The following is a 17,208-nucleotide window of genomic DNA, read 5'->3' on the forward strand; positions in this document are numbered from 1 at the left end:
CAGTTATTCAGATTCTGTGACCTCAGTGTGACAACGAGGATTTAAGACCCATATTATGAGGGAGAGAGAAAGAGAGAGCGAGCGAGAGGGAGAGAATGTGTGTGATTTAGTCAGTGACTGTAAGACGGAAATGCATTGAGGTGTGTGTGTGTGTGTGTGTGTGTGAGTGTGTGAGAGAGAGAGAGAGAGTAAAAAGGAGGAAGAGCAGTGTGTGATTGAGCGAGTGTCTTGCTGGTGCAGAGTTTGCAGTTCTGAGGCAGTGTAGTGGTGTTATGGATCTATCAAACGCACAGTAAAGATTAATGCTTTGTTCACTAATGCCAAACAGAGCGTGAACTGAGTGAGTGCAAGTAACGATGCATTCAAATGACTGAATGTTGTGGAGAAGCGCACGCACACACACACACACAGCACCGCTATAGAGTTTATGAACCCTTTATAGTTTTCTGTATTTCTGCATAAATTTGATCAGATCTTCATAACAATTCCTTAAGTTAATAATATAAGATAAATATAACCTAATTAAACAAGTAATGTAAAAAAACATGATAATCTTTATATTTATTTACTGTGCAAAATTATCCAACATTAAATATCGAAAAAAAAAAGTCTCTAAACCTTTGCTTTCATTAAGTGGTGTGGTATCATGCAAACGGGTTGTAAGAATTTTGGCCCATTCTTATTAAAAACCGCTTTAACTCCTAGCACAAGTTGCTCCTTTTAGGTCCGTCAATAACATTTCTATTGGGTTAAGGTCTGGACTTTGACTTGGCCTTTCCAAAATGCTGAATTAGCCGTTTCTTTGTAGACCTACTTGCATGCTTTGGGTCACTGTTTTACTGTATTACCCACACACAGTTTACTTTCAGTTCACTTCTTAGGTTCATAAATAATGGCATGCCGTTCTGGGCCCAGGGCAGCAAAGCAACCCTAAACCATTATACAGCCAGCCCTATGCTTAATAGTTAAGGCAGCTGCACACCAGACACGAAGCGTTGTGCAGCACCGACAAATTTGAAAGCATCGTTTTTAATGGAGGTACACACATCAGCGCACAAGTGCTACCTTTAGTTTACACACAGCCATGCAAAAACAAACAAGGTCCAACAAGACAATTACCAGTCAGTTTTAACTGCTTTTCTTCATTGCAGAGTTTGCTGTTAGGACACCGGTTTTATGTGCATTAATAGCACTAAAACTCTATGGTCATCAAATGACCCACTGCAGCAAATGTTTGTTCATATAAAAATTATAAAAGACTTAAAAGACTATATAAAAAAAAAAACATTACTGTTTAACACACCGGAATACTGCTATTACCACCCTAAATATTACCATTTAAAGCATCATTACCTAGCATTTTTAACCCAAAACAGCTTCAAAATGTTGATGCTCCAATGACTTGAAATAAAGATAATAGAATCATTCCCACTCCAGGCTTAGCTTACTGCTAACGGCACAATGTAACCTTGGTAAAGCAGACAGGACCTTTCTTACAAGAACTGTGCCACACTGCGTAACCACTAGTAATATTACTCTGCTGCAGCAGTGCACATGTTCCATTCACTTTCAATGACTGTTCTGTGTCCCTCAGCTTGTCCACAATGCATGTCCTTTAAGTCTTTTAAAGTAGTAGCTCATTTAAAAAAAAAACTGGGTCTCAAAAACCCCCCAAAACACATGTCACTCACATTACCTAGGAGACACAGATTTGTCACACCATTTGCGCTGACCCAAAATAAAAGAAACATGAGAACACCTGGATTATGCTTAGATGATGGATATGGCTGGTCTGAACCACAATTGGGGGAGTAAAAAATCTAAATCTGCAACCTTCACACCAACCATAGGGTAAAGTCAGCTTTAGGTGTGGCTCAAAGCACAACCTACACTTCCTGACTGTAGGGGGAAGCCATGAGCAAGAAATACGTATTCTCACATAATGCTGCTTTAAATATCACAATCAATCATCAGCCTCAAAAACAAACCACTAGTACCAAAGTGCAGATCAGCAAAGGCATGCAGCACAATACTCCATCTCTCAAAGTGTCTCCAAGTCCCAGCTTGATGACATGATCTGTCTTCTTACCTGCGACCGAGTTGGGCCTGGGCATCATGAGGCTGGAGAAGCTCTGTGTTGGGTAGTGGACTGGACCCTCAGCATTGACCCCCGCTGCCCCTGCGGTTACCGCAGCTGTGACCCGGCTGCTTGTAGAGCCCTCTGTAACAGCTGTGGACACTTCCTCCTCAGCCACAGGAGAGCAGGTGTCGGCACGCGTGGCGGCCGGAGCCAGCGCATGGTGCCCTCCCCCTCTCACACTGCCTTCCTTACTCCACTCCAGACTGGACCCGCTGCGGTCGTCATTTTCCGAGGAGCTGGTGATGGTGGCTGAACCAGACATGGAGAAAGAGAGAGAGTGTTCTGGTCAGAAACGGTTACGGATTGAACTTGAATTTAACCCTAGGCTTATTACTCAGTTCTTAAGCTTTGGGCTAATCGTACTTTAACCACTATGAATTATTCAGTAAGAACTATAGAACTATGTAAGTGGGTCCACAGAGGTTAAGGGGTTAGTGGAGAAAGAGAGAAGGAATTTAAGCGAGATGTGAGAAGAAGTGTTCCTGTCATGAAAAAAAGGATGGAGGACGGAGAGGATAGGGTGTTTTCCTCTGCGCCTTACAACTCCTGACGTATGAAGATGATGAAAGCGGGAGGAAAGAGGGGAGGACAAGAAGGACAGATGGGCATTTGAATGTTCACTGAGGTCTTTAGAAGTCAGCCATCTCATTTGCCTAAACATAAGGGGGAGGAAGATGTCTTAACCTTATCACCTTACAGAGATGATTGCTTTATACAGGAGGGAGGGAAAGAGAGGGCGAGAGTAGGAAAAGATGGACAAACGAGTGGTAAAGTCACCTCTAATTCCAGAATAACTCATTTCCCTCCTGTATTGCCGTTAGAGGAGTTTACTGGCTGTAAGGAAGGACTCTGAAGAGGAGAGACAGCTTTGACCTTATCAAAAACCCATTCTCATATTTACCCTCAATGGTTGGCACATGGTTAACGACAACTAGCCTCATCCTCATCTACACTCTTCAGGTTCGCAATACGAAACGCGAGCCGACGCCCACTTTCCCTCCATGCCGACAGAAGTTGCATTATGACTCTGGATGCCTTTGCTTAATTGCGGCTTATCACCCCCACTGTGTGCCCTCTCATTAAATGATAGCGGTACAGTGTATGCAAATCTCCTAGAAGATTGTTGATCTGATAGCTGCACGTTTATTAACCTGCGGTAGGATTTACGCATCATAAACCACAACCAGCGCGACATTCAGGATGAGACAAACCAAATGACGCGGCTGATCTAAAGCCCGGTTTAGTTGTGCGTGTAATTATTACAAATAAATATTCCCCAGTCAAAAATAAATAAATTAATAAATAAATAAATAGCGCAAAGCTCTGCTAGCAGGGCTCTGGACAGCCAAAGCAATGCTTGTTCCTATTAACAGAGTTCAGACAGGTGTTTGCTCACATGAAACAAGCAAATCCCATAATCCTCTCCTCTGCTCTCTCAGGTCGCCATGACGCACAGTGAAAAAGCTGCAAATAAACAGACCTGCCAAATGACACCTACATCCTCCAACTACAGGGAGCGAGCACTCGCTGGTTACACTCCGGCTGCGCTACTCTTTTGGTTTTTCAAAGGTAGTGTGGATTTCACATTCTAAACATGTGTTGCATCACTTGTTTCGAACATCGGAAGATCAATCTCTGAATGAAACACTGAATGTCAAATGTGTGAAAGCATGAGAACAGAAAAGCACAGTTTTATTCGTTTCATTTCCTAAACAAAATGCAACTACACCACATGCGATTGGGCTAAACATCAATAATACCATATAAACCACCCTCATACTAATATAAACATCAATAATACCATATAAACCACCCTCATACTAAAATAATAATATCAACACTAATAAGTCTCTATGGTATACATACACCGATCAGCCAATCTATTAAAACCCCTGACAGGTGAAGCGTATTTTGTTCATTTATTTCACATTTTACTCCATTTCCTATTTAATTTGGACTGTCAATCGACCCCTCCCCATCAGTAATGTCCCCAATACTAAGAAGGTGAAGGCTAGCACTTCCGACACAAGTGAAGTCAAACACTGCCTCTTTCTTAACTGACGCTCATGCAGCAAAGAACACATCCAGTGTGCACAGAAGAAAGTGTGGTTCTCCAGCACCAATACAACAGCCAACACACACTTGTTCTGATCAGCATCACACTAGGAGTTATGTGGGGAGGAGGTGCCATCAACCCACCAATGAGTGAGCAAGGCCAATCGTGTTCTCTCTGACTCTGGCTGCTGATGGCAAGCAGGATGACCCAGGATTCCAACCAGCGATCCTCGGATCCTTCAGAAGTCCATGTGAAGTCCATGCCGCGGCGGATGTAGGAATGGTGTTGCCGGGGGCATCAGGGGACACTTGTCAATGATGTTACCATCCGTACTGATGCAGCAAGAGTACTGTTCTATTCACAAGCCTGCATGTAGCCAAGTACAGTCCAAATGCCTGGATGTGTTTACACTCCACTATGCTGAGGATGCATCAGGATGTGACTTTTATGTGGCTTGGGACAGCACCATGTTGTTGTTCCAATTGAAGAATATCCGTAGAGTGCACTCCCGCCCTCCAGAGTTGGCAAATCTGTAACATCAGGTTCACAAGCACAGTATTTGGAAAATGGGGCTTGTCTAAGTGAGCGTCCTGATCCTGGTTTTTGAGCTTTTCGCTTAATGTATCCAGGAATTCTCAGTATATAGTCCTGCCCCAGGTGTACATTATTCTGTGTGTGTAGCTGTTTAATTTGTTTAGTTCTTGTCGAGTCTTGGGGGTGTGCTCATACGCCTGGTGTGTACACTGATGGGGACGTTTCTTTGGGCACCACACAATCTAGGCCATGCCTCAACAGGTAGGGTATGCATTTCCCCAAAGCAGGCAGACACTTACTGCTAAAAAGGACAGTCAGTGGATGTGTCCATGCTAGAGTACATGTCTACTGTAATGCAGAATCATCACTCTGAGGGAAGCCTTCTCAGGTTGGGGTGTGAATGCTTGTCTTGGCTATCTAGAAGTATGGAAGATAGATTGCACTATTTGTCAGAAAGTCTGAGCTTAAACTTATTCTCCAGACATCAGCTGTGAGCTGTATTATGTGTCAGAGTCTGTGGACACACATGCATGCATAATCCCACCTATATGGCTGTCAAAAGTAGGAAAATTCAGACGTGGTGGGAAGAGAATGTTCCATCCTCCCTTCTTTCTGTTACAGAAACTTCATTAATCAGACAGCATTCTTCTCCTCACTGCCTCCAAACCTTTCAGCCTCATGTCTCGCGTTTTCTCTCTCTTTATGTCGTTTTCTCTCAACCCAAGTTCAGCTAATGCTCTATTGAGGCCTAACTGTAACATCATTTCTAATGCACTAGGTAGTAATAATCCACAATAACAGCAATTCAGTTCAATCAGTATTGCAGATTCTTATTAAAACACAAGCGTCTTGTTGCAAATTTGCATTTCAATTCTGTTCATCACATCTGGCAACCGACAAACCACAATGCCATGTTGTCAGCTGCCAGCTGTGAGAAACAGGAAGATTACAGCTAATGGGAATTTGGCCATCAGCGTTCCAATAGAACTGATGTTGGCCAATAACTGGAGGGTTATTTTCAGAAGCAGACAGAACGGGACTGAAAGGCAGTGCTTGGTTAGATTTGTGGGGTATTAAGATCAGTCTGTTTCATGCATTTTTGCACAAAGTTGAGTTTTCAGAGCGTTTAGCACATTTAAATGTGCTATCATACCCGTGTGACACTGAAAGATTTTGGATGATGTAACTGCATTTAAGACACTGTTTATATGTTATGGCTCTTTGCCACTCTCTCAGGCTTGGTGGTCAGAGAAATATATATTCACAATGATATTAACACAGGATTTTCTTTAACTTATTGTAGACATAGTGGCACCATTAGTAGGAATGATCTAATATCTACAAAGGCTCTGTAGATATCAGACTTTAAGTCATCAGCTCTGAGGAGGAGAAAGAGCAGTATAGAGGCAAACTGGCAAATAAGCTTCCCTTAACACAAAGCAGGTGTTAGTGCAGGGAGAAATAGTGGAGACTGAGGAGACAAAGGCAAGAGAAGATGGAAAGACGAGAAGGATAGAGAGCGACAGAAGGGTTAGTTTGAGTGAATAGGTTTAGTTCTACACTGCTTAGATTATTTCTTGTTGACCTTGATTTCCTATCGCAACCACTTCTTGGAGATCTCTTGACAAAAGCCTGGGATCAGATGCCAGTCAGTGTTCAGTCCATTATGGTTCAATCATTATTTCTGACCTCTTTAAAGACACGATCCAAGAGCCTGCTGAAAATTCACTGACACCCAAAAGATATCTAGCAGTCTAAATATCTGAACTTGTTGGAGCTTGTAATTTTGCTGTTCAGCCATTTAGTGTGTAAACCACAACTGCGGTCCAGATTTTCAGTTTTGCACTTTATTTTCAGGCTTGTTTTCTGCGTGAAGACAGGACAACGTGAGTCGACAAAAGTATCATCTGGATGCCTGGAAAACAAATCATAAGCCTGAAAAGCTTGATTGTGTGAAGAGAAATGCTGAAAAATGTTGGAATTCGCTTGCATAGTCCTGCAGTCCAGCACAGACGTACATGGATGCTTTGTTTTTAATGCGATTTGAATAATTTTCTTTTTTCTCGCCATTAGAATTACGATTTATGCCTATTAAGTCTTTTAAATTTGAATTTTAGAGGGAGACAGACAGTGAGGAAGACAAGTGACAGAGTTAATAAGTGTGTAATAATGAGAAATAATAATAATGTGTGTAATAATGAGAAATAGAGTGTGATAGAAAAGTGTGAGAGAGAATTAATATAATGGAGTGAGAGATAAGGGAGACACAGAGTATTAAGAGAATGGAGAGAGTGATAATGGAGGGAAAGGAAGGGAGAAAAAGTGTAAGAGAGATAGAGAGGGAGGAACAGGTGGAAAGATATAAATAAAACTAAGAATGAACAGAGAGATAATGGAGATTTAGAGCGTGAGAGAGAGGTATATATAGAGAGAAATACAATTAAAATAATGGAGATGCAGGGTGAACTTTAAGAGAGAGAGGTAGACAGAGGTTTTCTACAGAGGTAGAAATAGAATTACAAGAATGGACAGAGAAATAATGGAGATACAGGAAGAAAGAAGACGGATAGAGAGATAGAGAGAGAGACACATGACACACAAAGAATCATCTGACCTGTTCCTTATTCCATTTTCTGCTCATGATTATTCACTAGTGAAGCTGAAGAAAACAAAACCGTATTGGGGTCTGACCTCATGATACACTGTTATGATATCACTCAGCTATTAACAAGATGACACAACTGGATCCTAAACTCAGCCCTAAGAGACCTCTGAACCACAGACTTCCTCATCCATACACACATCATAAAAACAACACACTGAACAAAAATCTGTGGAAACTTGTTAGAGCAGATCTTCTTTCCCACGGCAGAGGCCACATACAAGGACGGCGTGTGATATTTCACAGTGGCTCAAACCGCTCAGCTGTCATCTCGCATAATAATTAAGAGAGAAATATGCAATCTTTCTGTCAACAAGTGCCAAAGCACAGATCTGCAGAGATTCCTGCAGCAGCAGCAGCAGCCTAGACCGGCATTAAAGCATCATCTCTCCACAACAATACACACACCACTGTGTAATACTATAACACCTGTGACTTCTATGCTGTGTGTGAGTGTGCAGGTCTTTGTGTAACATTCTTGAATGGAACTGATAATGGTGCCACAGGGGTGCAGCAGTTGGCAGAAAAACAGCTTGTGTGTGTGTGTGTGTGCGTGTGTGCAGTACCTATGATCCCACTGTCCTTGCTTTCTAAAGTGGAGCTGGGGCTGGTGATAGTGCCGCAGGGGCTGCGCTGGCTGGTGGGAGGCCGGCTGGCGCTGCTGTTCAGAGTGGAGCAGGGGCTGTCTGTGCACGCAGACGCTGTGCTACTGGTCAGTGTGGAGCAAGGACTCACCCCTTGATTCACTGAGCACTATGGAAAAACACACACACAAACATTTTCTTCAGATTGTTGGCTTTATTATTTTACTTGATCTACACACACACACACACACACACACACACACACACACACACACACACACACACACACATACATACTTCACCGCCTTTCTCAGGTAGAGACAGATGAAAGCAATAAGGATTCAAAATACTTTAACACCACAGCTCAAGTATCAACAATTATCCAGAGAAAGAGAATATAAAAGCCTTAACCCATAAAACACACTCTGATCAACGGTGTCCATCTTGAGGCGAACCCAGAGAGTTCATCTCAAGTTCAGCCTTTTTTTCCCCTCAAACTCCAAACAAACCCGAGCGCATCCAGAGCTTCAGCAAAATAAATCAGCCTCTCATTAGTCACACAGAGACACGTGTTTGGAGTAAGATCACTCACCACATTATTCATCTGTACCAAAACAAACCAAGGGGCAAACTGCTTTAACTTCAAACCATCCCAAAGCTCTAAAATCCAGACTTTCTTCAGAGATCACTCAGAGATTTGACTGTTCTGTGTGGCAACGGATTCAATAAGCTTTCTCCTGAGAAGGCTTAAAATTTGTTTTATGTTTATAAATGTTCATTAATGATTTATGTATATTAACACCTGAGAATGAGACAAGACAACCATATTCATTATTTGTGTTGGACACAGATGGAATACACGGTGGAATTTGGCCTCCACCTTTAACCCACCCACATGCACACAAACCACATACAAAATGCAAGTGTAAATGCACCCAATTCTCATGTATCTGTCTCTTCATAACACATTCAACACCCCACACCTCCCCCCAAAACAACCAAAACACCAGTAATAACAGCAATCAGTCAGATTTCAGTCAGACTAACCAGAGACATATTTGACTACAGAGTGTAAATCATTCAGAATACAATCCAGATAATAGTCACATGAAGTGATCAGGAGTAAACAGGGTCTTTAAGTATTTTCCAGACCCCCGCTGGAAAATGTGCTTTTGCTGATTGTATCCATATAGCTCCTTTTTAACAGAGCACATAACATTACATGTTTTGTAATGAGGTCACAAGTACGGTTTCCTCCTTATAACTTTTAATTTAGGAAGCTAGGAAGTGGAACAGTGCATCACCATTTGACTTTCTTGTCTTGCCGCTTTGGTATCTTCTAATAGCCTCCCCTACCTTGATTTTTTTTTGGTTAGTTCTGTGGTAAGGCCAATGAACTCATACGTATGTTGCTCCCCCAGCACTAGCAATGCTCCCGACACTAGGATGGCAAGGACTTAACACATCCTCTCTGATACAGGAAAAGCCAGCCACCGTCTCTTTTCTGAACTGCATTACAGCTAACAGACGCCTGTGTCGACCACACATAGAGAAAGAGCACAGACAAATGTGCTTTCTCTGACTCTGGCAGCTGATGGAAAAACAGTATGGTTCAGGATTTGAACCTGTGACCCCCAGGCCATAGTGAGGTGCCCATGTTTAATGAGTGCTATGACAAGGTTTGACGAGTCAGAGAACATCTAAAGCTTGGTCATTTATTCAGCTGACAGTTCCTCATTACAATTGGTGGCATGCCCCAGTCCTGATTTGATAATCAAATTCTAAAACCTTGCCAAAAAATATCTGAGCAACACTTAGGGTGGCCAAACTTTTGCACAACAGCCAGTGATGATTTAGATGTTATGAAAGACATTAAATACACATGAAATACACAGAAATGCACAATACCAGTGCACTAATGTCAAAATACTGAATGGTTTTAGAGCCATATCTTACACATATTTCCCATGATCATTTCATTGGATTTCTGCAGATGACTGCTGACTCACAACTCCATCACAAAGAACTTCGTCTAAGACACTGTGCTACAACCTCCAAACAGAATTCACAAGCAGTAGATTCAAAGGTTCCTTTGCCACTGCCTCACAGTCCCAGCCTAATTAGATCTGCCACACACACACACACACACACACACACACAAGCTGAGAGACCCTGGCACACTATTCCTGGCCAAGCCCCCATACAAAAACTCAAGTTTGCGAGGTGGCAGATCAGCTGAGAACAATTCAGTGACTTTAAGCATAAGCACCTACAACACTACACTGATGCCCAAGCCATACTGTACCACACGCTTTCCCTATACACACATGCTACCCAAAATACACAGTAAAGGCAAACACACATTCACACCCTGTACAAAGTTTGCCTTACACTGAGAAAGTGAAGCCATTCCAGTGATAAAGAGCCTGTAATCCAGCTCCAATACAGAACACACAGCTCCACGCACTGATCGCCCCCTCTCAACAACTCTCGCTTTACTCGCACTCTTCCCTCTCTTCCCTCCTTCCACCTCCTTCCCTCTTTTGTCACTCACACTTATGCTTGAGACCTCCTTCTCTCTATCTCCCGTCCTCCCTCTCTCTCTCTTATCTATCTTTCTCGTCTCATAGACCCCCCGCCCAGTGCCCCGCTCTCTCACTCCTCCTCTCTCTCCTGCTCTCTCTCTCTCAGACAGCGGTAGCAGCTGTGGAGGGAAAATTAAATACCTTCTTTTCATTCTTGTTGTCCATAGGTATGCGTGCAGAGCCCGGGATGCCTTCGCCCAGCAAGAAGCCCAACCGTGTCATCAACTCCTGAGTGGCGGGGGAGGGGCCAGGACTGGCCGGCTCTGAGAGAGAGAGAGAGAGAGAGAGAGAGAGAGAGAGAGAGAGAGAGAGAGAGAGAGCAGAGAGAGAGAGAAGGGCAAAGGGAGAAAGAGATAGAGAGACAGAGAAAAACGTTAGTTTCCCACACTGGCAGAATGGGAGAGGAGGACAGTGTGTGTGTGTGTGTGTGTGTGTGTGTGTCTGCTCTGTGTGTCTTAGTCTCCTAGGGTTGGCACAAGTTGAGGAAAAAAGCGACTGCGCAGTCAGCTGGAGTAAAAAGAGTCACTGAAACACATATACAGACACCACCAGCTCTAACCAGCATTACACACACACACACACACACACACACACACACACACACACACACACACACACACACACACACACACACACACGCTCATCTGCACAAACGGCCAGTGGTACGCACAGAACAGCATCATTTGCTGAAGCTCATTGCGAATGCAGAGGCAGTGTGGAGGTCTCCTCTATGAGTGTACTGTTTGCCTGCTGCCTGTTTGCAGCTCAAGCTCTGGAAGATAGGAAGAGAATATTAATGAGTGGAAAATAGGACCCTCCGTTCAGTGCCTCAAGCAGTCACACACTTCAAGCTTTACATTTCTGATGCGCTGTCTATCTGCCGCTGCTGGGCTTGGGTGAGGATTTCATGAACTATACACACATGAGCACAAATGTCCTTGTTTGGAATATGCCGTATTGAGACGCCACATTTAGCACACACTGCACCTGCTGAGAAACTCCATAGATAAAAATCTCATCTTCCAGTTTACTGTAAAATACTGTTCAGTAATAACCAGTAGAAGATCATTCAGTCCAAAACACACATGCACCTGCAGCGAGTCTGCAAGGAGTGCAATATGAGATGAAATGGGAGTGAACAGGAGTGAAAATGAGTAAAATAGGAGGAGAAAAAGGAACAGGACTGACAAGAATGGAATGGGAGTGAATAGAAATAAAATGGGAGTGAAATAGGAATAACATTGGAGTGAAGTGGAGTGTAATGGGAAGAAATATGAGTGAACAGCCAAGAATCAGAGTGAATAGAAGGGAAATAAGAGCGAAAGTGGAAGTGAATAAGGGTGAGGGTGAGTGGAATTGGGAGGAAGAGGAACAAAATGAGTAGAACAGAGTGAAAGAGAGGGAAATGGGAGAAAAGAGGTGAAAAAGATGTGAAACAGGAGTGAATAGGTATAACGTGGGAGTGAAATATCAGTAAAACGGAAGTGAAATAGGAGTAAAAAGAAGTGAAACAGGAGCAATATAGGAGTGAACAGGATTTAAATGGGTGTGAAACAGGACTGAAAATGAAGAGGAGTAAAATATTAAAAAGGAACAGAATAAGAGGGAATAGAAGTGAATAGTTATGAAATGGGAGTGAAAGAGGAGTAAGCAGGATTGAATAGGAGGGAAAAGGCATGAAAACAAAATAAAATGTAAATCTGGTCCAGGCTAATATGTGAAATATGCAATGCAATTAGAGCTTTTCAGAACAAAGAAAAGTTTAATAATGGAACAAAATAACTCTTGATACTGAATATCTGAATTCTGAATAGTGCAACTGGGTGAACAGCAGTGAACAGGGAGTAAAACTGAGCGATACGGTAGCGAGCCTGTTCAGTACGGTAGCCTATTACACAGCATTGCATCCTCACCCCTCTATATCACACACGCACATGCTTCCGTCACACCTCTTTCTCTGTCTCTGTCTCACACATTAATACCATTGACAGTCGGTCTGGTTACACACTCGCCCTCCTGGAATGAATCAGGGGCTAAAGGAATCAATCAATCATACACCCCCTTCCCCACTACCACCTGGTCCAAATAGCATACAACACACTGTATCATGCACAAATCCTTATCGCTGCACTGAGGAATACAGCCAAGCGGCTGCAGACAGCTGGCAGCTCTAAGCTCTGAATGGTAGAAAGAGGCGTGCTGTCTGTGGACACGCAACCAACAGGGGGAATGGTTGGGAGCGTGTGAAAGAGCTGGGAGGAGCAACAGGAGAATCTCATTACTCTCTTCACCTCTCTTCACAAATGATGCAGACTGACAACCCTGGAAAAGACTCTGCTACCTATTCTTACCCTATTCTCCACCAGCCTGCCTTTACTAATAAGCTTTAGAGGTATGAGAATAATCACTAACTACCACAGCATTTTAAAAACATCACAGTCTAAAACAGAAAACTGCACTTGATGAAGTTATATTAGTAGGTGGGCTGTTAAAGAGGCTCTAACATAGACAATCTCAAACACTCTTCAATGATCTCCTCATTGAAAAGAAAATCAGGCATAACCAGAACAGGGCTGTCCAATTCCAAAATCAGGCAAATTCCAAAATCCTAAAGTTTTAACAGTCCTTACTTGTTATATTTACAGCCCACTAGCAAAGAACCATGTCTAGTCAAAGCTGGAAAAGCAGTAAAAGGCAACTTTGGAAGAGTTTATACTTGCAACACTGCAGAGCAGCACATCACCTCCAGACGCTGCTAGTTTTGGGGATACAGGTCGCTACATGAACCAGGCCTAGTGTCCACGGGAAGTTCAAATTTAGCATCCGGCAATGCAAAAACAGGGATCATGGCTGACAAACTGACTAAAAACTGGAGCTAATCACATCAAAAGGTAAAATGGTCAAGCAAATGGGGTAAAGGCTTAAAGCCAAGATGCCTACTATCCCACACAAGCTACAAGACTGCTAAGCAAACACTGCACCAAGAGGAGAGAGAGAGAACAGCAACACTCTCCCATAAGACTCTGGCATAATGATTCATTTAAAAAAAAAAAAAAAAAAAAAAGTGTTCTTGTTCAGTAATAAAAACAAAGCGATGGTGTGCGGCTTCTGTGAGCCACCACCATGACATAAATCAGCCAATAAAAGCAGAGATCGCCAATGCTGGGGGGGCTTTATACCCCTATAGGCTACGCCTTGGTGCCACTGGGTTCATAGTTATTCCCTCCGGAGGGTCCTATTCTATAGGCAATACTTCCTACAGTGACGAGACCAGCTGTGTGTGTAAAGTAGCTGAATGCATAGGAGGACTGTCCACAAACATTTGGACATGTAGTGCATAACAAAACCCAGCATTTGTTGTCTGTTACTGCAAGATAAAGTCCTCTCAACATCTCATCCTGATTTCTTCATATGCTCTGCTTTTCTTCCATTCCCTGCCCCACTCCCCAGACCCAAGCACTCTCACTTCTCCCGGTCTTGAGGCATTCAGCTAACCTTTCTCCTCCCCTCTCCTTATCCAGGTTTCCACCTCTGTGGCTCTGCTCTCCCTCATTTGCACTCTAAACTCGCCCGTGTTCAGCTCTGCTGTTTGTTGAGGTCTACGGTGCCACTGCTCATCTCCATGCCGCTGAGCAACCGGCTCCCCTGCTCTCAGGCTTCGCCTCACTCTTCAGAGTTCTACTCACAAGGCTAGGCTTCACTAAAGCTCTCTCTTCATAATGTCTCACATGGAATGAGAGAATCCCCATTTGCCCTGTTCTGCTCAAGAAAATAACATCTGTTACTACGGCAACAAGCTGTTAACAGGTGCTCGCTCCACACCCGTAGAGAACGGTGCGAATAAATAATTAACATCTAAAGTTGTAGTAGTCAATTTTCCTGCACGCTTTAAAACTGACAGGCACAATTTTAGCAAGCTGTATCCTGCCGAACTGGTCTTATATTCTGATATGCAAGCAAAAATAAATGCTTCAAGAGGAAAAAAAAAAAGAAAAAAAAAAAAAAGAATAAGAATAAGTAGTCTGAAATTTAACGAAGCAAAGGAAAGTACTTGGACGTTTACTTGCATGGAAATGGCCTGGATTACTGATCTGTAGAGTCTAGCAGACTATGAAATTAAAACTATAGTCAGTATAATCAATAAGGCACTAAATACTGGCAATTTGATAACCTGATTCGGTCATTGTGTTAAAAAAAATAAATAAATAAAGGCAAAATAACTAATAACTGGATGTGGATCCGGCTTTAACGATCTGATATCCGAGCCATTAAAATGCGACTGGATCGACCCCAACCCCCATCCCACATATACTGCAGTTCTGGTGTTTTCACTGTCTGAGCAGTGTTACACAGCCAAGCACCGCTACTGAGTGTGCATACTAGGGGGGGGGACAAAAACATAATTTAGCATGTACATTATAAAATAATTATCACCAGCTATCCACATAAAACAAAACAAAAGTATTGGGACACCTGCTCATTCATTGTTTCTTCCGAAATTAAGCAGAAGCACAGTTTCTCCTGCTTCTGTTGGAGTAACTGTCTCAACGGTGCTCGACTGTCCAGGGAAGAAGGCTTTCTACTAGATTTTAAAGCATTGCTGTGTGGATTTTATTGCAGTCAGCAACAAGAGCATTAGTGAGGTCAGGATGTTGGATAATCACTACCCCACCTCATCCCCAACTCCACAAGTACTAGAAATATTGGAAGGAGCACCATCCATCATTCTAGAGAACCTAGCTCCACTGCTCCACAGCTTAGTGCTTTGGGGGGGGGGTTATACCCCTCTAGCTCACTCCTTAGGCATTAGGCATGGTGCTGACAGGTTTACTGTTCATCTGCTCAAGAGGGACCTATTCTAAGTGTTGTCGACGATAAGGCGATATCCACAATATGCTCAAAAAGCATACTGCGTGTTATAAGACAAAACTTACTGAGATACCATAACATCATATTTCCCAGCTCTATGAAAGCATGGAGGATAAAATCAGACATTGCCCCTTTACTTAGTAAAAAGCAAAACTATCCTCACAGCCATTTGTACTCAGTCTAGGTGAGTTAGTAGGAGACAAAAAATATGACTCATATCTTAGCCAGAGTAATTGAACTCTGGACGTGCGTGTGTGTGCGTGTGTGTGTGTGTGTGTGTTAGTATGATTGAGTGCTATGTTTTCTTCTAGATATTTGCAGAGAGCCTATAGTTCTAAGCTGCTCTCCTCACCAGCACTGATGATCATGGGAGATTCAATGCTTTGGGCTGGGGACTCATCCATTAGCTGACTTTTAATTACACAGCTCTGCTGGATCGAGCCATCAGAGATTACACCAAAACACACTCAGAGTGGCCATAGGATGGTATGGCACAGTTCCAAGTCAGTTACAATACAAAAATCAATGGTGGTCCTCACAAATGCAGTAAAACAATTGTGTGTGTGTACGTGTTTTAAAGACCAGGTACGAGCATTGCTCCAGGAGGTATGACAGAGAAGTGACATCACGTAAGTGGACTGGCCCGTGGGGAAGAGCAGTTTAAATATAAGCTGTTATCAGCTACATGCTATAGTTAAAGGCTGCTTATCTGTACTGACATCTGTGGCATTTATTAACTGTATTTCACACATAATATGCATTTTAAACAAAAACAACTGCTCTCGCTCATAGTGAAAAGTATAATATAATATAAACAGCAGAAGAACTTTCACTGTAGGTATATATACACAGTATACACATTTTTATTTTCCTCTGTAAAATAATTCCACGCTGCAGAGCTTCAAAACGCTGTGTTACCTTCTCTAATCACCCTCACTGCTGCAGGCTGTGTCAGTTTATGGCACCTCTACAACAGCAGCGTAAACAGAAGGCAACAAAGAAACAAAGATCAGTGGTGGAACAGTCTGAATACCCGCCAATACCTGATCCCATCAAGTCATGTCTGGATCGGCCATCCCCAGTTGTGGTAGAAACTTAATGAGCCACCCTATAATCTATATTGACAGCATGCATTCACAAGCTGGCATTAATATCCAGCTGTACTCAGCCTACCCAGAACTTCTCACATGCTACTTTGTCCATGAAATGGCTAGCACATTCTCACCTTTGACAGCCTTTCAGAACATATATCAAATCTGACAGTTTAACAATCACATAAAATCCTTAACAGCAGTGTGAAAGCTCACCATGTTTTTCCACAGACAATGTCTCAAGCCAACCGTAAATCAGAGCGCTTACCCAGATAACACGGATCATCCTTTAGTCTGGAGTTGTACAGCTCTCCCAATAAATTGCTTAATTACTATCTGAAGGTAAGCCCAACCAGGGCACGATAGGGACAATTCATTAAATGAAACAATATGCTGCATTTACTATTTACCCAAATGATCCTCTACAGGCAGATGAGCAATGAGCAAATTAACCTCAATTAACACTCCCACCACTGCTATGCTGTCTCACATCAAGCTTTGGTATCAGTCCTACTATGCTAATGTGAAAAATCCCTGCAGCCACACTGCTTCCTCTAATAGCTCTAATTGGTACCTGCTATGAGGTAGAGAACTCACAACTGCCTCCTCAACCACCAGCCTGCCAAGTTTTTAAGGTACTAGAATCAGTATCCGATATCATATATATATATATATATATATATATAT

At 42.7% G+C, this 17,208-nt stretch overlaps 1 protein-coding gene across 4 annotated transcripts in view; it reads right to left on the reverse strand.

Annotated features, from left to right (window-relative positions):
• tanc1b (tetratricopeptide repeat, ankyrin repeat and coiled-coil containing 1b) overlaps positions 1-17,208 on the reverse strand; it is a 139,048-nt gene that overhangs the window by 56,707 nt on the left and 65,133 nt on the right. For 3 of the 4 annotated variants that reach the window (XM_072685746.1, XM_072685744.1, XM_072685745.1), the window contains exons 5-7: positions 10,703-10,824; positions 7,959-8,145; positions 2,090-2,389 (exon numbers count right to left, since the gene is read on the reverse strand). In XM_072685746.1, coding sequence (XP_072541847.1) covers positions 2,090-2,389; positions 7,959-8,145; positions 10,703-10,824 — 609 coding nt within the window. Of the gene's footprint in view, positions 1-2,089; positions 2,390-7,958; positions 8,146-10,367; positions 10,443-10,702; positions 10,825-17,208 lie in introns of those variants that run through there. The other variant, XM_072685747.1, reaches the window with a different exon arrangement.

The sequence above is a fragment of the Salminus brasiliensis genome, chromosome 8 (genome assembly GCF_030463535.1).
Source record: "Salminus brasiliensis chromosome 8, fSalBra1.hap2, whole genome shotgun sequence".
In the NCBI taxonomy this organism is placed as follows: Eukaryota; Metazoa; Chordata; class Actinopteri; order Characiformes; family Bryconidae; genus Salminus; species Salminus brasiliensis.